Source organism: Notolepis coatsorum (genome assembly GCF_963971535.1).
Source record: "Notolepis coatsorum genome assembly, chromosome: 13".
NCBI lineage: Eukaryota > Metazoa > Chordata > Actinopteri > Aulopiformes > Paralepididae > Notolepis > Notolepis coatsorum.
In genome coordinates this window covers 2460797-2488616 of record NC_140177.1, presented here as the reverse complement: position 1 = coordinate 2488616, position 27820 = coordinate 2460797, and the positions used below count along the sequence as shown (strand labels likewise).

General features: G+C 43.8%; 1 protein-coding gene across 1 annotated transcript in view; it reads left to right on the top strand.

The window, feature by feature from the left end:
• The first annotated feature begins 5037 nt into the window (after window positions 1-5037).
• atp6v1c1b (ATPase H+ transporting V1 subunit C1b) overlaps window positions 5038-27820 on the top strand; it is a 40114-nt gene continuing 17331 nt past the window's right edge. The window contains exons 1-9 of the mRNA XM_084327316.1: window positions 5038-5175; window positions 8916-9067; window positions 9655-9722; window positions 10192-10277; window positions 11409-11503; window positions 13291-13382; window positions 18593-18691; window positions 19151-19219; window positions 22432-22524. Coding sequence (XP_084183442.1) covers window positions 8936-9067; window positions 9655-9722; window positions 10192-10277; window positions 11409-11503; window positions 13291-13382; window positions 18593-18691; window positions 19151-19219; window positions 22432-22524 — 734 coding nt within the window. The 5' untranslated portion in view covers window positions 5038-5175; window positions 8916-8935. The remainder of the gene's footprint in view (window positions 5176-8915; window positions 9068-9654; window positions 9723-10191; window positions 10278-11408; window positions 11504-13290; window positions 13383-18592; window positions 18692-19150; window positions 19220-22431; window positions 22525-27820) is intronic.

The window sequence follows — 27820 nt, the reverse complement described above, 5'->3', positions numbered from 1 at the left end:
CGCACGCACGCACGCACGCACGCACGCACGCACGCACGCACGCACGCACACACACACACGCACACACACACACACACACACACACACACACACACACACACACACACACACACACACACACACACACACACACACCAAAGCATTTGACTGACTTTACACTATTATACTGCATTTCTCTGTGATTGACATTGCACTATTTCTCTGTTTTATTCCCCATGTTTTATTCCCTTTTATGTTTTTATTATCTTTTATTTTATATATCCAAGGCTGGACATCCGTACTAGTCAATTACTGTTTTCCCACAGATAGGCGGGACGTTTTGGGACCGTGAGCAGGAATTGTGAAAGGCTTTTACAGAACAAATCTTGGTGTCTTTATTATTTATTATTATTTTTATTCCCTCTGTTTTATTATCTTATTACTTTATTATTTTATTACTATTTTATTGCACTGCACTATTTTACTCTGTCTATTGCTTTTTATTACAGTTTCAAAACTGTCAGGCTTTTAACTGTGTGGGTATTGTAGTCTAAGCCTAGAAGATATATTTGTAAATAAAAAGTGCATAGCCTTTGTAAGCAACAAAAGTTCAAGTTTGTTTATTATTTGTCACAACAAAATACAGAATACTTTATGATGAAATGCTAATTTCTGTATGAGCCCCTGAGAGTGTGCTACATACAGTAAAAAGAAAGTAAGTAAAAAAAAAAAAAGGGAATTAAGAAGTAAGTAAAGTCAATATATACAATATATACAATACAGAGTAAATGAGTAACAGTGAGGTACAATGCAGAAATGAGATGGGGTACCAAACTTGGGGTAGGGTGCAAATGAGGTATGGATGTAGTGCAAATCTCTTTAATAATAGATACATATAAAGTGTTAAAGTGTCTAAAGTGAGTAAAGTGAGTGTTTGTTTAAAGTGAGTGTGTACTGATGTGGATGTGTGTGCAGTGAGTGTAGATGAGGGGTTGTTACATAGTGTCATTGTCATTGAGCATCCTGATGGCCTGGGGATAGAAGCTCCTTCTGAGACTCCGGTAGCGCTTGCCTGACCACAGCTGTATTTTTTTTAATCCACTTTTTCTCCCCATTTTTCTATTTTTCTCCCATCCCAATTTCGTATTATCCAATTCTTCCCTCCCCTGTCTTGAGCGTTGCTAGACTATGCCTCCCACTGGTCGGCTGTAGTGAGGACAGAAGCCTGGCATCACGTGTCCCCTCCGGTACACGAGGAGGCAGCCTGTCGCATCTTTTCACCGCAGCAGCTCAAACTCTCAGTGGCGAGGAGTAACGCGTGGGAGGCTCACGCTGCCCCCGCTACTTCCTGTTTCCGCCGCACCGGCGTCACCAAACCGACCTGTAGGAGTCGCTGTCCACAACGTCCAATCCCCACCCACCGGCTTTCCCACCCTCTAACACTTGCCAATTGTGTTAGTATATGAACGACCGGCCAGCCGGTAGCAACGCCGAGAGCTGGGCTCGAACCCAGCATCTCCTGCGTTAGTGGCGAGCGCCTTGCCCACTGCGCCAATCAGCCGCCCTGTGACTACACAGTAAATTTCGCAGAGTAAATTTGACTCAAACTGAGTACATTTTACTCAAACCGAGTAAAATTTTACTCAGTTTGAGTAAAATGTACTCAGATTGAGTAAAATGTACTCAGTTTGAGTAAAATTTACTCTGCGAAATTTACTGTGTAGAGTCTTTGATTATTCTCTTAGCCTTGGCCCTGCAACGCTTGTTATAAATGTTCTGGAGAGTGGGAAGCCCACCTCCAATTGTGCATTGGGCTGAACGGGCCACTCTCTGTAGTCTGCTGCGGTCTTGTGCGGTGCTATTCCCAAACCAGGAGGTGATGTTACCGGTGAGGATGCTCTCTATTGTACATGAGTAGACGTTTTTGAGGATCGTTTTTTAGGCGCCTAAGGAAGTAGAGGCGTTGCCGTGCCTTCTTCACTACACTGTCAATGTGTGTGGTCCATGTCAAGTCCTCGGATATGTAGGCTCCGAGGTACTTAAAGCTGTTCACTCTCAAAAGTGAAACAGTAACTTTTCAGTTAGCTTTGCTTTTAGTTTCAAATAGTGTTCCAGGCTCAATTCTCAGGACAGGTTGCTTATTCAGTTATGGAAGTGAACCATAGATTTCTTTCTCTATGATTTTCCCATCTCTCTCCTAAAGTTGCACAGTGCACCTTTAAACTGGACGAAGCCACTGCAATAGGATGTTTGACTGAGTCTAGCAGTCAGGAGTTCAACACGTCACCCAATCACTGGCAATCAGGAAGTGTTTCTCGAGCGTGAAACCTTCCCCCTGCGGCACCCAAATCCTATGACTCGTCTCGCCCGTGGCATTCAGGCCATAAATCATCCGCGTTTCCACGCATGTCAGGCCATTCTACCCCCCACTACTATCTCTGTCTTTTAAGAAACAAAAACCATGATGGGATGGTTATGTTCATAAACAATTTGATCCAGAAAACACTGTATGTATAATTAATAACACATAATCCAGCATGACAAGGCCTCCGGTGACACTTCCTCCTTCAGGCACGAGACACACATAGTCTGAAGGCTGGAGAGCGGTCGGCCTGCTCTGCTATGTTTAGAGACCCAGTGTGCCCGCCTGCCATGCAGAGCTGTTCAGTCACGCCAGTGGCCTTGAGGTTCCATACAGTCTAGGAAACATTTCCATACATGTGATGATTTTATCAACTTGGATTCGCCATGCCCTTTTAATTTTTTTTTTATATAGACACACTAACATCTTTTAATGACTAATATCACGGTCTACAACGTGCTTAGTTATATCTATGGCTTAGTTATGAATGTCAAAGAAGTGCTTTCTGTCCGATGCAAACGTGTTTGGAACCGCAGAACTATTTGCAAAAGATGGTGGCCACCTGGACTGACATATATAAAGTATATATGGCCCATACTAGGCTATAATAAGGAGGAGGAAGTGAGCATGCCTTGTCTCCATTAGCTATATATGTTCAGCCTGACTGCAGGCTAGCCATGAGACTAGCCCCGGTAAATGTCCTAACCCAACCCCCTCCAATGTACAGTAAATGTCCTAACCCAATAATACACGAGACCCTCTTCTTGGGACCAAGTAAGGTTTTGTCGATAATCCAATGTACAGTTACCCCCTCCCCCCCACCCCGCCTACCCCCCCCCCCCACCCAACCTCCTCCAATGTACAGTTCCCCCCCCACCCCGCCTACCCAACCCCCCCCCCTCCACCCCACCTACCCAACCTCCTCCAATGTACAGTTTCTTCGTCAAATGTATATGCTCTCTTTTTTAGACTCTTTTTGTATCACAAACAGTACTGTATTTGTATATCTGGTATGTCATAATAATGTCTAGATGTAGCAGTACTGTCTATCTGTATGTCATGTATGTCATATATGTCCTGATGAATTGAAAATGGGGGACCCTGATGGAAACAAGACGAAAGTCTTTCTCTGGTCTGCATCCCCTTAACAATTGTGTGTATTGAGCCGTACTGTATTGTACCCATTCTGCAATCTGTTCAATCAATCAATCAATCAATCAATCAATCAATCAATCAATCAATCAATCAATCAATCAATCAATCAATCAATCAATCAATCAATCAATCAATCAATCAATCAAGCATGGTATGGTATGGTTGGGTTTGTGTCTCCTTTGTGTTTCTTGTAAACTCTCCGGTTGCTAGGCAACCTTTCAAAATTCACACCACCAAGCGGTGGTACAGAAACTAAACCTTAACAATGGTCTGGCCCGGTTGTGAAAGGTGTCTGTCTCAGTCGGGGTCCAGCCAGTGTGCCAGACAGACAGGCCACAAGCACGGCTAAACCCTTGTCCCCACGGACCCCATCTGAGAAAACATTTATTGTTAGATAATGATTTAGTGTTAGAAATCCACAACTGTCTACTGTCGGCGTGGAGATGACAGAGGAGAGAGTGAAACCTGGAGCCATTCGTACGCCTTCTTTCATTTAGCTGAGGACCCCCTGGGACCCCGTCTGACCTCACTTTGAGGGTGCAATGTAAAGGTCACAGAGGTCACCCGGAAACCGATTTGAGTTTAACCGCCGTTGCTGATGAAAATAGAATAGAGGCCTTGCACGGAATGTTTGTGTAGCTCTCTTTCTCCCAGTATGGCTGCCTGTAACCATTGGGAACCACTTTCAAAAGAAAATGTTCTGTGCAGTGGTAGAGTAGGGAAAACACTGGGAACGCATGGTGTGACTTATTCACAAGATCCAGTAATAATAAGACACCAAATGATGATGTTTTTGTTGATATATTTCTCTGTTGTCTCTTCCTCTATCAAATTGCTAAATAATATATATAATTATAATATAATAATATTGCCGGTATATGTTTATTTGTGGAATTTGGATTTAAAACAATTTGGTTTGTGAGATAATGGGTGAGTGCCCAAACTGGGCCAAGGGTAGATAGATAGGTATCAATTCAACATTGATTATTTTTCAAAATGTAACAAATAGGCATTCATTTATTAGATCTTATGTCATCACCTTGTTAGTATGCCTTGTAATCACCCATCAAAATTCAATGGCTAACTTTTGACTTTGATTTAGTACTGCCATCTCTAAAGGGTTCACTAGGGGTCCCCTAGTGACAATTCAGCGTCATGGCAGGCTCATAATTACGTGATGTAGTTTGTACGTATCGCCACAAGAGGGCAGTAGTGACACTGGCGTTTACCACTGTCATCTAGTGACAGTCAGCGTCATGACCATAGATATGTTCTATAGATATCTATGGTCATGACGGGCTCATAATTACGTGATGTAGTTTGTACGTATCGCCACAAGAGGGCAGTAGTGACACTGGCGTTTACCACTGTCATCTAGTGACAGTCAGCGTCATCACGACGGGCTCATAATTACGTGATGTAGTTTGTACGTATCGCCACAAGAGGGCAGTAGTGAGTAGTGACACTGGCTGATCAAAACAAATACTTCTGCGCATCCGACTTTGCGCATACGCACAACTCCTCCTCTGATCAGCTGACAGTGAGTGTGACGCTCTGAAGGACCTCTGGATTGAAAAACCTGGTTATTATTTTAGCGATGCATCGATAATAATAATTGTGACCGTTGTAACGCATTACGCCTTGTGGTCCAACACAACATATCCATTCAACGCATTAAGGTGAGTGAAAACATGCAACTATCTCGATGTCGTGACAACAGGCTAGGATTGCATTTGCTAGCAGGCTAATGTCACCTGCCGTCTGTCTTCTACATGTACAGTACAGTCAATAATATTATTAATCTACACATCAACATATTCACCATGTTTCCAGCCCGATAGGCTACAAATTAACTACACATGTTTCCAGCCACAGGCTTGGCGTTAATTCATGTGGTCTTCTTCTTCTTCTTCTTCTTCTTCTTCTTCTTCTTCTTCTTCTTCCAAAACACACAGTTAATATAAGATCAGATCACATGATTATTGACATTAAACCAGGAGGAGCTCAACTGGGCCTGTCTGTCTGTCATTGTTGTATCTATTATTCTGTTCAGTCATTCTATTTCTATTGACTAACTTGAGTGCTTTAAGTGCAATAACTCGTCGTGGCCGTTCATTTGTGTGAGGAAGTGTGGAACAGAGGAAGTGTGGAACAGAATGTGAATAATGGAAAAGAAAAGAGGAAGATCTTTTTAATAAGACATAACGAGGAGGACATAATGAACCCTTTCAGCTGCTTCACAGGACTTCAGATGTGTTCCCTCCTTAGATTCACTCTTGGACTTATGATGAATTGAAAATGGGGGACCCTGATGTAAACAAGACGAAAAGTCTTTCTCTGGTCTGCCAACCTTAACAATTGTGTGTATTGAGCCGTACTGTATTGTACCCATGATTCAATCAATCAATCAATCAATCAATCAATCAATCAATCAATCAGACTAGTTGATTAGATTAGATTCAAATGTATGGTCATCATCATCATCATACAGCACAACGGAAATAAGTTTGGCATCCAACCAGAGTGCAAATGTAACAGTAGTAAAGTGCAATAGTAATCAAAGTCAACTTTATTGTACATTTTCTATTTGTGCAAGACATACAGAAAGTTCAAATGACGTTCCCCCATTCCCACGGTGTATATAAAAAGATATAGACAATATAAACAATAAAAGTACAAATATAAGACACAAGGTACAACACACAATATACAATGCACAGGTGATTATGTACTGGGTTTAGAATATATAAATGACTACTAGTACTGAGTAATAGTAGTAGATGTGTAGAATATGTAACACGTAACCTATAGATGTACACATTTTAAAGATTTGTACGTCACTGAACACTCAATTTGCATAATCTCATTCTCCAACGGATTTACGACAAAAAGGGCTTTATTTTAGGGCCATTTGAGACATTTTCGGGCAAGACATGAATATAGACAATATATTATAATATAATATTATATATTAATTATATATATATTATATATATATAATGTATATCAAATATATAATAATTAATATTATATTGTCTATATTCATGTCTTGCCCGAAAAGGTCTCAAATGGCCCTAAGATAAAGCCCTTTTTGTCGTAAGTCCGTTGGAGAATGAGACCCATTGACCTATTGCTGCTTGTTATGGAAGTGAAAGTCATTATGGATTGTTATTGAAGCTGCCAGCTATCTTGTTTAAACACATTTAATATACAAATATACAAATTTATTAAGACATTTTAAATGGATTGGATGCAATCATCTACAGTATATTCTTAAATATGGAGCAATGATCATTGAGTTAACCCCCTCCCTCCTAAACTGTAGTGTATATAATTTTGGAATGAAACTTTTCAATTAGATAGTTGCAGTTTGCACACATTCATTCATTTGTTGAGAGTAAATTAGTTTGAATATGGCCACCAGTGATGTCATTGGGGACATTGAATCCTTGTGTTAATTACTGCTCAATAAAATGTTCATCTATATAATTTCATGGAGCTGTAATTAACACAACACAAGGATTTAATGTCCCTGATGACATCACTGGTGGTGGCCATATTCAAACTCCTTTCCTTTACTCTCAATAACTGTCAAACTGCATAATTGACCCACTGTTGGGCCGGGTTCTGTTTGTCCATATTTGGAGATGTTTAGTCAAACAGGCTGCTTGTTACCTTGAGTCAAACAAATCAAAACTTTCCCCTCTCTCTCCTCAACCTCGTCCCCATTCTATCAATATAGAATTCTTTATGATTTGGTAATGTTACTCACAACATCACAGAGAGAGGAACATTATGTTATTGCACTGAGTTAAATAAAAGCACCTGCCATTGTTGTCAAAAGTTGTAATTTGGTGAACTGAGTTTCTGTAGTAATTCAGCCCAAACCTTATGGGGGCTGCAGGGTAGGGTGGGAGATGCAGGAGGATGGGATGAGAGGTGCACTAGTCTCCATAGACTCCAGATGGTCCAGAACTCTGCTGCCCGCCTCCTCACTTAACACCCGGTCCCGTGAACACATCACTCCTGTCCTCCACTCTCTCCACTGGCTCCCGATCAAGGAAACGCATACATTTCAAACTACTACTCCTCACCTTCAAAGCCCTCCATAGCCTGCCCCCCCCCCCCCCCCCCCCTACCTGACTGACCTCCTTCTCCCTTACCGCCCAAACCCGTTCCCTCCGGTCCTCTTCCACTGCTTCCCTCACCGTCCCGTCATCCAAACTAAAACGCTTTGGAGATCGGGCCTTCTTTTCACGAGCTGCACCCCGACTCTGGAACACCCTCCTCCCTCAGACTGTCCGAGACTCTCCCTCACTCTCCACCTTTAAATCCAGACTCAAAACCCACGTGTTCTCCCAAGCATACAACCTTCCCTACCCATAACCACCCTCCTCCAACCTACCACCTCCTGTTCCCCTTCCCTACCTTCTCTCCGTCTCCACAAGGCCAGTGGTTGTCTGGTAGAGTGGTTGTCTGGTAATCGGAAGGTTCCCAGTTCGATTCCCGCTCCTCCTCCAGGGCAGCGTGTCGATGTATCCTTGAGCAAGACACTTAACCCCTAATTGCTCCCGATGAGCAGGTTGGCACCTTGCATGGTTGCCTCCGCCGTCAGTGTGTGAGTGAATGGGTGAATGTGTGAGCAACAACTAATTGTAAAGCGCTATATAAAAGCACCATTTATTTACCTCTTTCTCCCCATGTTTCCTGTCACTTTCTACTAGGGCTGGCCGGGGGTGTCATTTGAAAATGTTCAATATCATCGTTGCCAATACCGATACCAAAACGATACTTTTTTTTATCGAAACCTTTGTATGCGACACCCTTACTTTGCGGAGTTGTGTGCATCACGTGTGTGTGTGTGTTGTGTGATCTGAGACTTTGTTGCATTTTGGATGATTTTGGATTGTGGTTGAAACAGAAGACATGTAATATCTATACTATTGAAGCAGTTCGACCGAGACCATAAAAGTATTGCATTTTGATACCCAGCCCTACTTTCTACTGTCCTGTTTAATACATTTAAATACATTTTATAATGATTTCATAATCTAATATAATTAAGGGTGTTTAATGAACGTCTTTGAAGTTCTTCTCAGGCAGACTGTTCTAATCTGCACATGTAGGCAGTTTGTAGAACAGATTCTGAAGGTAGAACTAGAAGTAAACTAAAGTACTTTACTTTTGTTGCATAAAAAACCTCACCAATGAATATCTTTTTCATTGACCTGTATCTCCATCAGCAACAGTTGCGATTGGAGCATCAAGAAAAGAGGGCGGGGTTTGAGACGGGTCAATTAAGTCCTCTCCCTCTCTCTCTTTCTCCCTCTGTATCTCTCTCTCTCTCTCTCTCTCTCTCTCTCTCTCTCTCTCTCTCTCTCTCTCTCTCTCTATCTCCCCCTCTATCTCCCCCCCTCAGAGACCTGCCCACAAGCAGCCATGACGGAGTTCTGGTTGATCTCTGCGCCGGGGGAGAAGACGTGCCAGCAGACCTGGGACAAGATGATGGTGGCCACCACGCGCACCAACAACCTGTCCACCAACAACAAGTTCAACATCCCCGACCTCAAGGTCATCCATCACTTTCTGTTTCGCTCATGAGCTTCACCCCACCCACCCAACCTCCTCCAATGTACAGTTCCCCTCCCCCACCCCACCCACCCAACCACCTCCAATGTACAGTTCCCCTCCCCCACCCCACCCCACCTAGTAACCCCCCCCCCACCCACCCAACCTCCAATGTACAGTTTCTTCCCCCTCGAATGTATATACTCTCTTTTTTAGACTCCTTTTGTATCACAAACAGTACTGTATATTTGTAGATCTGGTATGTCATAAATGTCTAGATGTAGCAGTACCGTCTACCTGCTCTGCATGTCATGTATGTCATATATGTTATGATGAATTTAAAAAGGGTGGACCCTGATGTAAACAAGACGAAAGTCTTTCTCTGGTCTGCATCCCCTTAACAATTGTGTGTATTGAGCTGTACTGTATTGTACCCATTCTGCAATCTGTTAATAAAATTTTCAATCAATCAATCAATCAATCAATCAATCAATCAATCAATCAATCAATCAATGAACACAGCAGTCGTCCTTATCTAAGTCGTTTTAGTTAAGTAGTTTAGTAATGCTGTTTGTTTACTCTCTCAACAGGTGGGGACACTAGACGTCTTGGTGGGTCTGTCGGATGAGCTGGCTAAACTGGACACCTTTGTGGAGAGGTACATTTAGTTAGTATTATATACTGAGATGAGAGGTACATTTAGTTAGTATTATATACTGAGATGAGGTACATTTAGTTAGTATTATATACTGAGATGAGAGGTACATTTAGTTAGTATTATATATACTGAGAGAGGTACATTTAGTTAGTATTATATACTGAGATGAGGTACATTTAGTTAGTATTATATACTGAGATGAGAGGTACATTTGGTTAGTATTATATACTGAGATGAAAGCAATACTAGTTATATGTACCTTTTTTATTTCCCCAGAAATATGAACATTAGTATGGGGTAAGGTTATGGCCGTGGGGTCTCGTGATAAACGAGGAGGTATGGCAGTTCTATGAGGAATGTATGTTACGCTCCTGTACGAGAATCCTGAGTCGTCGCTCGCTAACCGCTGTCTCACTCTCTCTCGCCCCCCCCCCCCATTCCGGTTGTGATCCGGTGTTGTGCTGGTCAGTGTGGTGAAAAAGGTGGCCCAGTACATGGCAGATGTTCTGGAGGACAGCCGAGACAAGGTCCAGGAGAACCTACTGGCTAATGGAGGTACTACTACTGATGTCACACTGATGATGTCACACTGTTAGAGCTTGAAAATACAGGGGGAAGATGAGTACCGCAATATTTTCATTTAATTTCAAACCTTTTATTTAAACGCGAAAGGCAACTGAGGTTTCCCTCATTTACAGTCACGTCGAGTGTACGTACAGGGTTAAAAGAACACGCCAACACTTTGGGAAATTAGCTTATCGTCTTCTCCAGAGAGCGAGACAAGAAGATGGATACCAGTTTCCTCTCTGTGCGTTCAGTAGAAAGCTATCTGGCTGCACGTTAGCCTAGCTTAGCACAATGAATGGAAGCGGACAGGGCTGGTTAGCCTAGGCATTGTCCAACTAACGCCTCTCCCGAAGGCTAACTGGCCAAGTGGCCATGTCCGCTTCCATTGTCCGCTTCAGGTGACCCTGTCTCTTTTTCGAGAGTGTATGCTCTTTAGGGCTGTCCCCGACTAAGGATTTGTATAGTCGATTTGTAGTCGCCGAAATGAGCCGATAGTAGACTATAAAAAATAATTTTATTTTGTATTTTTTAATCATTCCATTTGGGCCGTGGGGGGTGCTTCATGTCTGAAGGAGTCGGCTGAAGGCTTCTTGTCCTCTGCGAAAGCATGCAATTGGTCCACTGATATATACCTCTAAAATATATATAATAGAGGTATATACAGGTGCAGCTCAATAAATTAGAATATCGTGGGAAAAGTTATTTTATTTCAGTAATTCAATTCAAAAAGCGAAACTCTCATAGATTATAGATTCATTACACACAAAGTGAAATATTTCAAGCCTTTTGTTTGTTTTAATTTAGATGATTATGGCTTACAGACCAAATTTCACTCAGTACTTGGTTGGGGCTCCTTTTGCACAAATTACTGCATCAATACAGCGAAATATATTGACTTTTCCACGATATTCTAATTATTAAGTATTGAGCTGCACCTGTATATTAAATTCTAGCTGTTGAAAGGCTACATTTTTGTACTAATGGAAAATATATCCTTATTGTTGGAGGACATGTTGAAACTGTATTCAGTTACACACAAGCGTTACTGTGTAATACACCACTGATGAAGTACTTTGAAGTCATTAATTTTCATACTTCCTCTGCCGTCCTGACCTCCAGTTGACCTGGTCACCTACGTCACCAGATTCCAATGGGACATGGCCAAGTATCCCATCAAGCAGTCGCTGAAGAACATCTCTGAGATTATCGCCAAGGTACTGTATGGTAGGCTGGGCGTCCAGAAGGTCCACCGTGGAAATACACGGTTTGTGTGTTCTGCTCAATAACATATATATATATATATATAACTGTACATAAGGATGTAACCAACTGGAACATCATTTGTATAACATTCAGCCACTAGATGTCGCACTAGAGCACCAGCATGTACATTTATTAAATGATAAATTCATGATCAATATTAATAAGGTACTTTCCGCACCTGTGTCTAAAAGCTCCCTATACCCTCTAACCCCGACCCTCTAACCCGACCCCTCTAACCCTGACCCTCTAACCCTGACCCTCTAACCCCGACCCCTCTAACCCCGACCCCTCTAACCCCGACCCTCTAACCCTGACCCTCTAACCCCGACCCTCTAACCCCGACCCCTCTAACCCGACCCCTCTAACCCCGACCCCTCTAACCCCGACCCTCTAACCCCGACCCCTCTAACCCGACCCCTCTAACCCCGACCCTCTAACCCGACCCCTCTAACCCGACCCCTCTAACCCCGACCCTCTAACCCCGACCCCTCTAACCCCGACCCCTCTAACCCCGACCCCTCTAACCCCGACCCTCTAACCCGACCCTCTAACCCCGACCCTCTAACCCTGACCCTCTAACCCCGACCCTCTAACCCCGACCCCTCTAACCCCGACCCCTCTAACCCCGACCCTCTAACCCCGACCCTCTAACCCCGACCCCTCTAACCCCGACCCTCTAACCCTGACCCTCTAACCCCGACCCCTCTAACCCCGACCCTCTAACCCCGACCCCTCTAACCCCGACCCTCTAACCCTGACCCTCTAACCCCGACCCTCTAACCCCGACCCTCTAACCCCGACCCTCTAACCCGACCCCTCTAACCCCGACCCTCTAACCCCGACCCTCTAACCCCGACCCCTCTAACCCGACCCTCTAACCCCGACCCTCTAACCCGACCCCTCTAACCCGACCCTCTAACCCCGACCCCTCTAACCCGACCCTCTAACCCTGACCCTCTAACCCTGACCCTCTAACCCTGACCCTCTAACCCTGACCCTCTAACCCTGACCCTCTAACCCCGACCCTCTAACCCCGACCCTCTAACCCTGACCCTCTAACCCTGACCCTCTAACCCTGACCCTCTAACCCTGACCCTCTAACCCTGACCCTCTAACCCCGACCCTCTAACCCCGACCCTCTAACCCCGACCCTCTAACCCCGACCCTCTAACCCCGACCCTCTAACCCTGACCCTCTAACCCCGACCCCTCTAACCCGACCCCTCTAACCCCTGACCCTCTAACCCTGACCCCTGACCCTCTAACCCTGACCCTCTAACCCCGACCCCTCTAACCCCGACCCCTCTAACCCCGACCCCTCTAACCCCGACCCCTCTAACCCTGACCCCTCTAACCCTGACCCCGACCCTCTAACCCTGACCCTCTAACCCTGACCCCGACCCTCTAACCCTGACCCTCTAACCCCGACCCTCTAACCCTGACCCTCTAACCCCGACCCTCTAACCCCGACCCTCTAACCCCGACCCTCTAACCCGACCCCTCTAACCCTGACCCTCTAACCCTGACCCTCTAACCCCGACCCCTCTAACCCCGACCCTCTAACCCCGACCCTCTAACCCCGACCCTCTAACCCCGACCCCTCTAACCCCGACCCCTCTAACCCTGACCCCTCTAACCCCGACCCTCTAACCCCGACCCTCTAACCCTGACCCTCTAACCCTGACCCTCTAACCCTGACCCCTGACCCTCTAACCCGACCCCTCTCTCCTGGTTTGCAGCAAGTGAGTCAGATAGACAACGACCTGAAGGCCCGAGCGTCGGCCTACAACAACCTGAAGGGGAACCTGCAGAACCTGGAGAGGAAGAACGCGTGAGTTCTGTAGCAACTGTAGTCCATCCCACCACCCAGCTGTGAAGCTTCTGTAGTCCATCCCACCACCCAGCTGTGAAGCTTCTGTAGTCCATCCCACCACCCAGCTGTGAAGCTTCTGTAGTCCATCCCACCACCCAGCTGTGAAGCTTCTTTTAGTCCATCCCACCACCCAGCTGTGAAGCTTCTTTTAGTCCATCCCACCACCCAGCTGTGAAGCTTCTGTAGTCCATCCCACCACCCAGCTGTGAAGCTTCTTTTAGTCCATCCCACCACCCAGCTGTGAAGCTTCTGTAGTCCATCCCACCACCCAGCTGTGAAGCTTCTGTAGTCCATCCCACCACCCAGCTGTGAAGCTTCTGTAGTCCATCCCACCACCCAGCTGTGAAGCTTCTGTAGTCCATCCCACCACCCAGCTGTGAAGCTTCTTTTAGTCCATCCCACCACCCAGCTGTGAAGCTTCTGTAGTCCATCCCACCACCCAGCTGTGAAGCTTCTGTAGTCCATCCCACCACCCAGCTGTGAAGCTTCTTTTAGTCCATCCCACCACCCAGCTGTGAAGCTTCTGTAGTCCATCCCACCACCCAGCTGTGAAGCTTCTTTTAGTCCATCCCACCACCCAGCTGTGAAGCTTCTTTAGTCCATCCCACCACCAAGCTGTGAAGCTTCTGTAGTCCATCCCACCACCCAGCTGTGAAGCTTCTTTTAGTCCATCCCACCACCCAGCTGTGAAGCTTCTGTAGTCCATCCCACCACCCAGCTGTGAAGCTTCTTTTAGTCCATCCCACCACCCAGCTGTGAAGCTTCTGTAGTCCATCCCACCACCCAGCTGTGAAGCTTCTTTTAGTCCATCCCACCACCCAGCTGTGAAGCTTCTGTAGTCCATCCCACCACCCAGCTGTGAAGCTTCTTTTAGTCTATCCCACCACCCAGCTGTGAAGCTTCTGTAGTCCATCCCACCACCCAGCTGTGAAGCTTCTGTAGTCCATCCCACCACCCAGCTGTGAAGCTTCTTTTAGTCCATCCCACCACCCAGCTGTGAAGCTTCTGTAGTCCATCCCACCACCCAGCTGTGAAGCTTCTTTTAGTCCATCCCACCACCCAGCTGTGAAGCTTCTGTAGTCCATCCCACCACCCAGCTGTGAAGCTTCTGTAGTCCATCCCACCACCCAGCTGTGAAGCTTCTGTAGTCCATCCCACCACCCAGCTGTGAAGCTTCTGTAGTCCATCCCACCACCCAGCTGTGAAGCTTCTGTAGTCCATCCCACCACCCAGCTGTGAAGCTTCTGTAGTCCATCCCACCACCCAGCTGTGAAGCTTCTGTAGTCCATCCCACCACCCAGCTGTGAAGCTTCTTTTAGTCCATCCCACCACCCAGCTGTGAAGCTTCTGTAGTCCATCCCACCACCCAGCTGTGAAGCTTCTGTAGTCCATCCCACCACCCAGCTGTGAAGCTTCTTTTAGTCCATCCCACCACCCAGCTGTGAAGCTTCTGTAGTCCATCCCACCACCCAGCTGTGAAGCTTCTTTTAGTCCATCCCACCACCCAGCTGTGAAGCTTCTTTAGTCCATCCCACCACCCAGCTGTGAAGCTTCTGTAGTCCATCCCACCACCCAGCTGTGAAGCTTCTTTTAGTCCATCCCACCACCCAGCTGTGAAGCTTCTGTAGTCCATCCCACCACCCAGCTGTGAAGCTTCTTTTAGTCCATCCCACCACCCAGCTGTGAAGCTTCTGTAGTCCATCCCACCACCCAGCTGTGAAGCTTCTTTTAGTCCATCCCACCACCCAGCTGTGAAGCTTCTGTAGTCCATCCCACCACCCAGCTGTGAAGCTTCTTTTAGTCTATCCCACCACCCAGCTGTGAAGCTTCTGTAGTCCATCCCACCACCCAGCTGTGAAGCTTCTTTTAGTCCATCCCACCACCCAGCTGTGAAGCTTCTGTAGTCCATCCCACCACCCAGCTGTGAAGCTTCTGTAGTCCATCCCACCACCCAGCTGTGAAGCTTCTTTTAGTCCATCCCACCACCCAGCTGTGAAGCTTCTTTTTTTAAACGTAATTTTGGGGATCATATCTCACGGGTCGAACAAACCCGAACGTTATTGCCATAAAATAGAATGTAGTTAGTTTCTTTACAGTCAAAGATGAAAAAAGATAAGAAAAAAAAAGAATTTGGGTGGCCGGGTAGCGCAGCGGACTAAGCGTCTGTCTACCACCGCAGAGACACTGGTATCGAATCCGGCTGTCAGCGGTGCCTCCGGCTTGGCCGGTCGTCATACAGACACAATTGGCGGTGTTAGAGGGTGGGAAGCCGGTGGGTGGTAATCTGGTCGTTGTAAACAGCGACTCCTACAGGTCGGTCAGGGCGCCTGCACAGCGAGGAAGGGATCTGGAGGGAGGTAGTGTGCCCTCCCACGCGTTACACTTCACCAATCGGAGTCCTCGCTGCCAGGTGAAAAGAGGCTGCTGGGGAGCTCCCGTAGCTCACCGCGTATCTCGGCGCTATTTCGGCATCGGGGACAACCGTGCTCGTCACGGATCTGGGGATCTGGGGATCTCAGTGTCTTCCCCTGATCTATATCCCATTCAACCTGTTTCTGTCGGTCATGCTTGACCAGAAAAAGCGATAAACGCTAAAAAATGAAGTTTAAAAAAAAGAAAAGAGGCTGCTGGCTGTCTCCTATGTATCGGAGGAAGCGTGTGATAGACTTCAGGGCTCCCTAGGCCGGCAAGTAGGGGGCAAATGCGTGCAACGACCAGGAAGGGGAGGGGGGAATTGGCATAACGACTAAAAAGATTGGGATGGGAGGAAAATACAGAAAAATAAGAGGAGAAAAAGTGGATCAAAGAAAAAAAAGAATTGATATTCTCCTTTTGGTTCATTGCAATTCACTCAAGCCTAGTAACGGACACAATATTTCAGACACTGGGAATACATTCCCCGAGATCCATAGATGTCCATAGATACCAGGAACATGCCAATGGACCTTGTAGAAGTGGAGCAATCTTCCATTTACTTAGGTATGTACTTCTAGGCGAATCTTCTGAGGTTAAAACATAGACTCTTGTTAGGGTTCCAGGGAGACGCAGGTCATCATCATCATATTTGGTTTGTTTTGATGCATTTATATAATGCAATTAAAATCGTAAGGAGGGCCCGTTAACCCTTTTGAACAGTCGCACCGCTTTGCTGCTGCCTGCTTGTTGCTCAAATCTGTGGGAGTTCAAGAATTCCAAGATAGAATTCCAAGGAAAACTATGGCGTTCTAGAATCCTGAGATAGTGGGAACATAATGGGGAAAGAACTTGCACCTCAAAGGGTTAACACACACCTGGGTCCCAGGGCAAGACGAAATGTAAACACTTTGAGCTGAAAAAGGTTTTTTTTAGAATCTCTGCTGCAAAGAGAGGCACGACAACGCCTCTACTTCCTCAGGCGCCTAAGGAAGTTCCAAGTCAGTCAGAAGATCCTTAGGAACTTCTACTCATGTACAATAGAGAGCATCCTGACTGGCAACTAGTCAGATTACTACTTGACCTGACTCCTAGAACCCACCTCACCCCTGCCCACTTTGACAACCTAGGATGGCTTAGAGTAGACGACAGAGTACAGCAACTTGCAATGGGCCTGGTCTACAAGATACACTACGCGACCAAGGTACCCATGTACATGTCAAAATACTTCCCAAAGGTCAGTGAATACCACGATCACAACACCAGAGGGAGCTCCACAAATCATGTAAAACCCAGATTCGGCTCAAACAAGGGACTAAACACGTTTCGCAATTATGCCACATCAATGTGGAACGCCCTACCTAAAGCTGTAAAGGAATGTGAATCACTACCCACTTTCAAAAACACTCTCAAAAACACCTACGTGAGACTGCAATTCGAAACTGGCCCCTACAAATGTCCTAACCTAGTTGTACAGTAAATGACCAAGTAAGGCTTTGTCAGTATTCCAATGTACAGTGTAAAATGTGTGTGTGTCCCCTACCCAACCCCCCCCCCCCCCCCCACCTCCAATGTACAGCCCTCACCCAACCCACCCAACCCCACCCCACCCATCCAACCTCCTCCAATGTACAGTTTCTACGCCAAATGTATATACACTCCTTTTATGGACACTTTTGTATCACAAACAGTACTGTATTTGCAAATCTGATATGTCATAAATGTATAGATGTAGCAGTACTGTCTATCTGTATGTCATGTATGTCATATATGTTATGATGAATTGAAAATGGGGGACCCTGATGTAAACAAGACGAAAGTCTTTCTCTGGTCTGCATCCCCTTAACAATTGTATGTATTGAGCTGTACTGTACTGTACCCATTCTGCAATCTGTTAATAAACTTTTCAATCAATCAATCAAACATCACCTCCTGGTTTGGGAATAGCACTGCACAAGACCGTAGCAGACTACAAAGAGTGACACGTTCAGCCGAACGCACAATTGGAGGGGGGCTTCCCACCCTCCAGAACATTTACAACAAGCGGTGCAGGGGGAAGGCTAAGAGAATTATTAAGGACTCGAGCCACCCGAACAACTGCCTCTTTGAACTGCTGCGGTCAGGCAAGCGATACCGGAGTCTTAAGGCGAGCACAGAAAGACTCAGAAGAAGCTTCTATCCCCAGGCCATCAGGCTGCTAAACGAACAATAAACAATATGCAACAACCATCAAATGCACACAGCACACACACCCACACGCACACACTCACTTAAACAAACAACACACTGCAGCACCCACTCTCCACACTTTAGATCACACAAACACACTTTATATTTATTGATAAAGGATTTGCACTACAACTCGTACACCTACTGTAAATTGTACCTAAATTGCACCTCATCCCATTTATGCCTTGCACTATATAGTATTGTATATTAGTACACTGCATAGTATTGTGTATTGTATATTATATGGTAACTCAGTTACGTCTATTCTGCATCGAACATTGTACATATGTCTATACTGAACACTGTGACCTCATTTATTTTACCTCATTTTTTTATTTACTTCTAATTTACATACTATACTATGTTATTTTATTTCATACTTATCTTATCTTGTCTTGCACAGTCTCTGGAGCGTAACAGTAAGAAGCATTTTGTATAAAAGTATTCTGTACTTCTGTATGACAACTATTAAAGAAACTTGAAACTTGAAATGAATCTGAGCTGTACTGCATGCATTTGTCCTCTAGGGGGAGCCTGTTGACCAGAAGTCTGGCTGACATAGTGAAGAAAGACGATTTTGTGCTGGACTCTGAATACCTGATCACCATGATAGTGGTAGTATCTAAGTAAGTACATCACTATACATACCTCTGTGGTAGTATCTAAGTAAGTACATCACTTCATGTACTTCCTTGACCTTTACATTTCATGATGAATTGAAAATGGGGGACCCTGATGTAAACGAGACGAAAGTCTTTCTCTGGTCTGCATCCCCCTTAACAATTGTGTGTATTGAGCTGTACTGTATTGTACCCATTCTGCAATCTGTTAATAAAATTGTCAATCAATCAATCAATTACTATACATTGGTAGTGCCTAAGTAAGTAGATCACTATATACATCGTTATTAACTACGGCGATTGTGGCGGCAATTCTGAATGGCTCGTTTCAAGTGGGAGGGTTCTTGTCACAGCTGAACTGCAAAAAAGGCACAATGCTATTTTCACAATATATATATATTATGATATATTATAATTCATACATAAGTGTACGCGTGACATCTTCCTTACCCACTGTGTGTCCAGGACGAACTACGGTGAGTGGCAGAAGACGTATGAGACCCTGGCTGAGATGGTCGTGCCGCGTTCCACTACGTGAGTATTTCCTCAAAGGGGCGAGGAGAGCGGGATATCTAGAGCAATCCAGTGGCTGGTGTCGTGTTCAGTCGAGTTAAAACGTCATACAACGGATAATATTAATCATTTCTATCTAGACCGGTCCAGTGTGTTGTGTCGGATCCTTGTGTGAATGTGATCCGTTTTTTTAGAATCGTCGTCATCTTTGAACGGAGATGGTTTCGATCATCATATCTCTTATTTAGAGTTACCGGACCGGACATATCTCTTTAGACCTGACGACTTGCGTTGGCTCGTTCCCCTCGTTGCGAGCTCTCAGTCCTCTTCCTGTGGCTACAGATGCTTTTGTGGAACAGACTAGAAGAAGAAGAATACAAAATAATTGGGGCTTGATCTGACAATGTGACCGGCTGGCGTTGGTTCCAGACATGATGACGGTGGAGGTTGTTGGAGGGACAGGGACACAGGTGATGCGGTAACCTAGCAACCTGTACTGGCGGAAAAGAAGCGCAACACTAGTACCGGCAGATGTGACTTAAGGAAACTATAAAAGAAGGAAGGGTCATCTTTCGTGTCAGAACACCAGCGTTCTACGCTCTGCTTGGTGCCAGACTTTGGTGCCAGTTCTAATTGAATTCTGTATTAGAATTCTAAATATACAAGCTATCATATATAATATAATATAATATAAATGATCATAAACGAGGAGACGGCTGATCCCATTCAACTCGATGTCTCGGCTCAAACTGAACGTCTCCACAGACTTGGCAGCACCAACGTGCGTTCGTGTGCTACACGGTGACGTGACGACCCTTCCTTCTTTTATTAGTGTCCTTGGATGAGACCTGAAATAAGACACATCCAGTGTCGCCCGACGGGAATATGATGTGTTGTGGAGAGAGCGGTTACTTGCTCTTTGTCTTATGGTCTCTCACTCAGAGAGAGAGAGAGGTTACTTGGTCTTTATCTTATGGTCTCTCACTCAGAGAGAGAGAGGTTACTTGCTCTTTGTCTTATGGTCTCTCACTCAGAGAGAGAGAGAGGTTACTTGCTCTTTGTCTTATGGTCTCTCACTCAGAGAGAGAGAGAGGTTACTTGGTCTTTATCTTATGGTCTCTCACTCAGAGAGAGAGAGGTTACTTGCTCTTTGTCTTATGGTCTCTCACTCAGAGAGAGAGAGAGAGGTTACTTGCTCTTTGTCTTATGGTCTCTCACTCAGAGAGAGAGAGAGAGAGAGAGAGAGAGGTTACTTGGTCTTTGTCTTATGGTCTCTCACTCAGAGAGAGAGAGAGAGAGAGAGAGAGAGAGGTTACTTGCTCTTTGTCTTATGGTCTCTCACTCAGAGAGAGAGAGAGGTTACTTGGTCTTTGTCTTATGGTCTCTCACTCAGAGAGAGAGAGAGAGGTTACTTGGTCTTTGTCTTATGGTCTCTCACTCAGAGAGAGAGAGAGGTTACTTGCTCTTTGTCTTATGGTCTCTCACTCAGAGAGAGAGAGAGGTTACTTGCTCTTTGTCTTATGGTCTCTCACTCAGAGAGAGAGAGGTTACTTGGTCTTTATCTTATGGTCTCTCACTCAGAGAGAGAGAGGTTACTTGCTCTTTGTCTTATGGTCTCACTCGGTTGTATTTAAATGGATATTTCAAGCTCTGCTTGTCCAAGTGTCCTTGTGCAAGACCCCTGCCCTAACTGCTCCCGATGAGCAGTGTCATGGCTTCCTTCCATTGTCAATCAATCAATCAATCAATCACTCTTTCCATCAAGCCACTAGACAGTTCTAACTTGTTTCTTTCTTTAAATTACTCACCGTTCGAAGTGTTGCTTGGCCGCCGATGGTTTCGATGATGTTGCGATGCGTTTGCTCAAAATAAAGTACCAAACATTTGCACATGCAACAAAGAAAATAGGCCTTTACAATATTCAAAAGAAATAGGCAAAACTACAACAAACAACTAGAAAATAACAAACAACTTAGGTATTCATTCTTTCTTGATAATGCTTTATAACTTTATAACTTTTAAAGGGTATTTGTATGATTTGTATGTACGGGTACGATACGGTACGTGTAGTACAAAGAGGTACGTTAGGAAAAGGTTAAAAACTGTTTCCCGACCGCGTCTCTCAACAGGTTGCCTTCACTGCGGCTTTTAGTGCCGGCGCCGTGGGATTTGTAGTCCTTTTATAGTGTGTTGACTACAGACATCACAATTAAGTGGCTTTTCTTAAATCTAAATACTGGCTCTAACAAGCCGGTTGGCACTTACCACGGTTGCCTCTGCCGTCGTTGTGTGTGAACATAATGAATTGTAAAGCGCTTTTTAGATTAAAGCATTATATAAAAATGCAGTCCATTTACCATTTTATAACTCTGGGCTCCAGGATCCACATTTATCAGCATTTAAGTAAAGTTGAAGTTTAAGATGCACATCACTATGACTCATGAGCCAGTCTGATCTCTGATAAGCACTATTATTATTATTATTATTATTATTATTATTATTATTATTATTATTATTATTATTATTATTATTATTATTATTAAGACGCTTGATAAATACGTTCCCAGCTCTGCCCAACATGTTCTACCTGACTGGCTTCCGTTCCGGTCAATAAAAGGGTAATTCACATCAAATTAGGTCTTACACACAAGATAGTTCAAAATAACGAATAATATGAACGAATAATGGACTCTGTAAGCGCTCTGGGGTCACTGGGGTGTCATGAAGAGTGCTATATAAATCCAATCCATTATTATTATTATTATGGGCATGAATACTTTTTTTTTTATATTCTGCAGCATTGGAGTGGAACAAGCTTCCAGTGGCCCTGATGAGCATCGAAGAGGGGGGAAGCTTTAGACGTGACACAAAGAAATGGCTAGCCAGTGAATTGGAGAGTAGCCCCGTCTAGGAAGGAGAGGGTAGGGCGTATCTGTTAGTCTCTTGATAGTATATGTAGAAGTGAAATACAGGTTAATGTTTTATGGGGTTGCTATATGTTTTATTATGATGCTCTATGTTTTTATTATGATATGTTTTATTATGATGCTCTATGTTTTATTATGATGCTATATGTTTTATGATGTCTGTCCATGTCCAAAATCAGGGACCATGATGGAAATAAGTGCTTGCACTTTCTCATGTTTTTATTATCCCTTGGATGCCGTCTTTTACTCTACAATAAAAATCAATCAATCAATCAATCAATCAATCAATCAATTCCTCTTCCCCAGCCTGCTGTTTGAAGACCAAGACAGCGGTCTGTTCAGTGTCACTCTCTTCAGGAAGGCCCTCGATGACTTCAAACACAAGGCCAGAGAAAACAAGTGAGCCACTACCATCCTACTTGCGTCATCATCACCATCTTTACTCGTACGAACGCCATTTATCCGCAGAGCGTTCTCTTCAGTAGAAAGCGATCTGGCTGCAAGCTAGCCTAGCTTAGCACAAATGACTGAAAGTGGATACGGACCAGCTTGACTAGCCGTTGGCCAAAGACACCTCTCTCTGAGTTTTAAGCTAGGCTAGTGGTCCATATTCGCTTCCATTCATTTGTGCTAAGCTAGGCTAGCTTGCAGACGGATCGCTAAGTCACGCACTGACTACAAAATATTACTACTCACTTTCAAGGCCCTCCATAACCTAGCCCCTCCTTATCTCACGGAACTTCTCCAGTCCTACACTCCCTCTCGGCCACTCAGATCCTCCTCTTCCTTCCAACTTGTCACTCCCCCTTCCCGTCTGACTACCATGGGATCCAGAGCCTTCTCCCGCTGTGCCCCCCCCCCCCCCCCCCGCCTCTGTCTCAAAACACATCTGTTCATTTTTTTTATTTTATTTTTTTTTATATTTTTCCCCCTCCATTTTCCTCAGATTTTCTCCCATCCCAATGTTAGTCGTATGCCAATTCCCAGTCCCCTTCCCGGTCGCTGCGCACTTACCCCCCACAGTCAGATCATCTGGGAGAGTGGAGGCTACCACATGCTTCCTCCGACACAAAGTCAATCAACCGCTTCTTTTCACCTGGCAGCGCGGATCCTCCCTGAGAGGGCGTAGCGTGTGGAAGGATCACACTATCCCACTCAGGTCCTATCCGCGCTTAGCAGGCGCCCCGACCGAACTGTAGGAGTCGCTGTTTACAACGACCCGGACCCACCCCGCCAGCTTCTCCCACCCTCTAATACTGCCAATTGTATTAGTGTGAACGGCCAGCCAAGCTGGTGACAACCCCGGAGCTGTGAGCTGGATTCGAACAGGCGAACAGCTCCGGGGTTGGTGACGAACGCAATCTCCGCTACGCCACCTAACCGCCCTCACACATCTGTTCATTCTGGCATATTCACTTTCATTTTAAGTTTATTATAACTGCTCCCCTATGTAACTCTGTAATACTGTGTTTTTACTGCGTGTAATTTTATTAGTTTTTAACCCTGTACAGCGACCTTTGGTGCTCAGAAAGGCGCCTTTAAATAAAATGCATTATTATTATTAGTGTGGGTGACCTGGCGAAGCCAGGTTGCCACCCACACTATACATATCCATACTCTTTTTATTATTATTATTCTTTATTCCACCGATTTTGCAAACACTTTGCAACACGTAAGCGTTCGCGCCCCATACACGTGAAAGGTATCAAAACGAGCGGCTTGCCTATGGCAACACCGGTCTCCGAACTCGTAAAGTTTCACCGCACCGTCTGGCTACGAATCGACTTTAAACGGTAAAATATCGGTCCCATTGGGAATGCATTGCATTTTAGAGTGTAGCAGCTGAAATAATCTTTTTCCCCCTACCTTGGGTGAATTGCGAGTGTGATCTCAATTTTGGACGTAGAAATAAAACAAACACATCAAAACGATGACACGGCTGTCAACCCGCTCACAAAAGAAAAATAAATGGAATTGGACATTTCTATCTCAACTGACGACCATTTGTTTGAAGGTTCTCCTCCCCATTGACCGCCATGCAATCGCACTCTAGAAATCACATTTTTCACACTATTTTTTAGCCTTCTGTTCCGATCGCCGAAGGAGTGCCACAATATCGCACGAATGTCACAATATCGCGCACAACCCTTCGCCTACTCGTTGTAGTGCTCATGTGCGCGTCACAACGCTTCATCTCTTATAGTTTTCTTTTAATCAATGTGACAATGCAGTCATGCATCTGCCTCCATAGAAATGCATTGGATAGAAAATATGCAAGTCATAGTGATTGCTTCACCTGTGTGGCTCATGGCTCACTCATGATTGGTTCAGCTGTGTGGCTCGTGGCTGAGCTGCCAATGACATCATCCACTTAACCCATCATTGGCCATCACTGTGTTGCACTACTGAATTGCTGACAGCGCCCTCTGTCTTGTGGGTTGTGTCATTGTACTCAGTAGGGATATCCTCTTTCATTTTTCATTGGTCCATGTTGACCACCTTTCATTGGTCGATGTTGACCACTCCCCCGATCCTTAGACCACGCCCCCTTAGGCCACACCCCCTCAGTGTATCTCTTGAACCGTTTGTCGTAGAGACTTGCGGATTGTGCCATTGTACTCAGTAGGGATATCCTCTTTCATGCAAGTCATAGTGATTGCTTCACCTGTGTGGCTCATGGCTCACTCATGATTGGTTCAGCTGTGTGGCTCGTGGCTGAGCTGCCAATGACATCATCCACTTAACCCATCATTGGCCATCACTGTGTTGCAGTACTGAATTGCTGACAGCGCCCTCTGTCTTGTGGGTTGTGTCATTGTACTCAGTAGGGATATCCTCTTTCATTTTTCATTGGTCCATGTTGACCCCCTTTCATTGGTCGATGTTGACCACTCCCCCGATCCTTAGACCACGCCCCCTTAGGCCACACCCCCTCAGTGTATCTCTTGAACCGTTTGTCGTAGAGACTTGCGGATTGTGCCATTGTACTCAGTAGGGATATCCTCTTTCATTTTTCATTGGTCCATGTTGACCACCTTTCATTGGTCGATGTTGACCACTCCCCCGATCCTTAGACCACGCCCCCTTAGGCCACACCCCCTCAGTGTATCTCTTGAACCGTTTGTCGTAGAGACTTGCGGATTGTGCCATTGGTCGATGTTGACCACCTTTCATTGGTCGATGTTGACCACTCCCCCTGTTGACCACCTTTCATTGGTCGATGTTGACCACTCCCCCGATCCTTAGACCACGCCCCCTTAGGCCACACCCCCTCAGTGTAACTCTTGAACCGTTTGTCGTAGAGACTTGGGGATTGTGCCATTGGTCGATGTTGACCACCTTTCATTGGTCGATGTTGACCACTCCCCCGATCCTTAGACCACGCCCCCTTAGGCCACACCCCCTCAGTGTATCTCTTGAACCGTTTGTCGTAGAGACTTGCGGATTGTGCCATTGTACTCGGTGTAATAGTGTAATAGTGTGTAATAGTGTAATAGTGTGTAATAGTGTAATAGTGTAATAGTGTGTAATAGTGTAATAGTGTGTAATAGTGTAATAGTGTAATAGTGTGTAATAGTGTGTAATAGTGTAATAGTGTAATAGTGTGTAATAGTGTAATATTGTGTAATAGTGTAATAGTGTGTAATAGTGTAATAGTGTGTAATAGTGTAATAGTGTAATAGTGTGTAATAGTGTGTAATAGTATAATAGTGTGTAATAGTGTAATAGTGTGTAATAGTGTAATAGTGTCTAATAGTGTAATAGTGTGTAATAGTGTAATAGTGTAATAGTGTGTATTAGTGTAATAGTGTAATAGTGTGTAATAGTGTAATAGTGTGTAATAGTGTGTAATAGTGTGTAATAGTGTAATAGTGTGTAATAGTGTAATAGTGTAATAGTGTGTAATAGTGTAATAGTGTGTAATAGTGTGTAATAGTGTAATAGTGTAATAGTGTGTAATAGTGTAATCGTGTAATAGTGTAATAGTGTGTAATAGTGTGTAATAGTGTAATAGTGTAATAGTGTGTAATAGTGTAATAGTGTGTAATAGTGTAATAGTGTGTAATAGTGTAATAGTGTGTAATAGTGTAATAGTGTGTAATAGTGTAATAGTGTAATAGTGTGTAATAGTGTGTAATAGTGTGTAATAGTGTAATAGTGTGTAATAGTGTAATAGTGTAATAGTGTGTAATAGTGTAATAGTGTGTAATAGTGTAATAGTGTAATAGTGTGTAATAGTGTAATAGTGTGTAATAGTGTAATAGTGTGTAATAGTGTAATAGTGTAATAGTGTGTAATAGTGTAATAGTGTGTAATAGTGTAATAGTGTAATAGTGTGTAATAGTGTAATAGTGTGTAATAGTGTAATAGTGTAATAGTGTGTAATAGTGTAATAGTGTAATAGTGTAATAGTGTGTAATAGTGTGTAATAGTGTAATAGTGTGTAATAGTGTAATAGTGTGTAATAGTGTAATAGTGTGTAATAGTGTGTAATAGTGTAATAGTGTGTAATAGTGTAATAGTGTGTAATAGTGTAATAGTGTGTAATAGTGTAATAGTGTAATAGTGTAATAGTGTGTAATAGTGTAATAGTGTGTAATAGTGTGTAATAGTGTAATAGTGTGTAATAGTGTAATAGTGTAATAGTGTGTAATAGTGTGTAATAGTGTAATAGTGTGTAATAGTGTGTAATAGTGTAATAGTGTAATAGTGTGTAATAGTGTGTAATAGTGTAATAGTGTGTAATAGTGTGATAGTGTAATAGTGTGTAATAGTGTAATAGTGTAATAGTGTGCAATAGTGTAATAGTGTAATAGTGTGTAATAGTGTAATAGTGTAATAGTGTAATAGTGTAATAGTGTGTAATAGTGTAATAGTGTAATAGTGTGTAATAGTGTAATAGTGTAATAGTGTGTAATAGTGTAATAGTGTGTAATAGTGTAATAGTGCAATAGTGTGTAATATTGTAATAGTGTGTAATAGTGTAATAGTGTTATAGTGTGTAATAGTGTAATAGTGTAATAGTGTTTAATAGTGTTATAGTGTGTAATAGTGTAATAGTGTAATCGTGTGTAATAGTGTAATAGTGCAATAGTGTGTAATAGTGTAATAGTGTGTAATAGTGTAATAGTGTTATAGTGTGTAATAGTGTAATAGTGTTTAATAGTGTTATAGTGTGTAATAGTGTAATAGTGTAATAGTGTGTAATAGTGTAATAGTGTAATAGTGTGTAATAGTGTAATAGTGTAATAGTGTAATAGTGTGTAATAGTGTAATAGTGTGTAATAGTGTAATAGTGTGTAATAGTGTAATAGTGTAATAGTGTGTAATAGTGTAATAGTGTAATAGTGTGTAATAGTGTGTAATAGTGTAATAGTGTGTAATAGTGTAATAGTGTAATAGTGTGTAATAGTGTAATAGTGTGTAATAGTGTAATAGTGTGTAATAGTGTGTAATAGTGTAATAGTGTAATAGTGTGTAATAGTGTAATAGTGTGTAATAGTGTAATAGTGTAATAGTGTAATAGTGTGTAATAGTGTAATAGTGTGTAATAGTGTAATAGTGTGTAATAGTGTAATAGTGTAATAGTGTGTAATAGTGTAATAGTGTAATAGTGTGTAATAGTGTAATAGTGTAATAGTGTGTAATAGTGTAATAGTGTGTAATAGTGTAATAGTGTGTAATAGTGTAATAG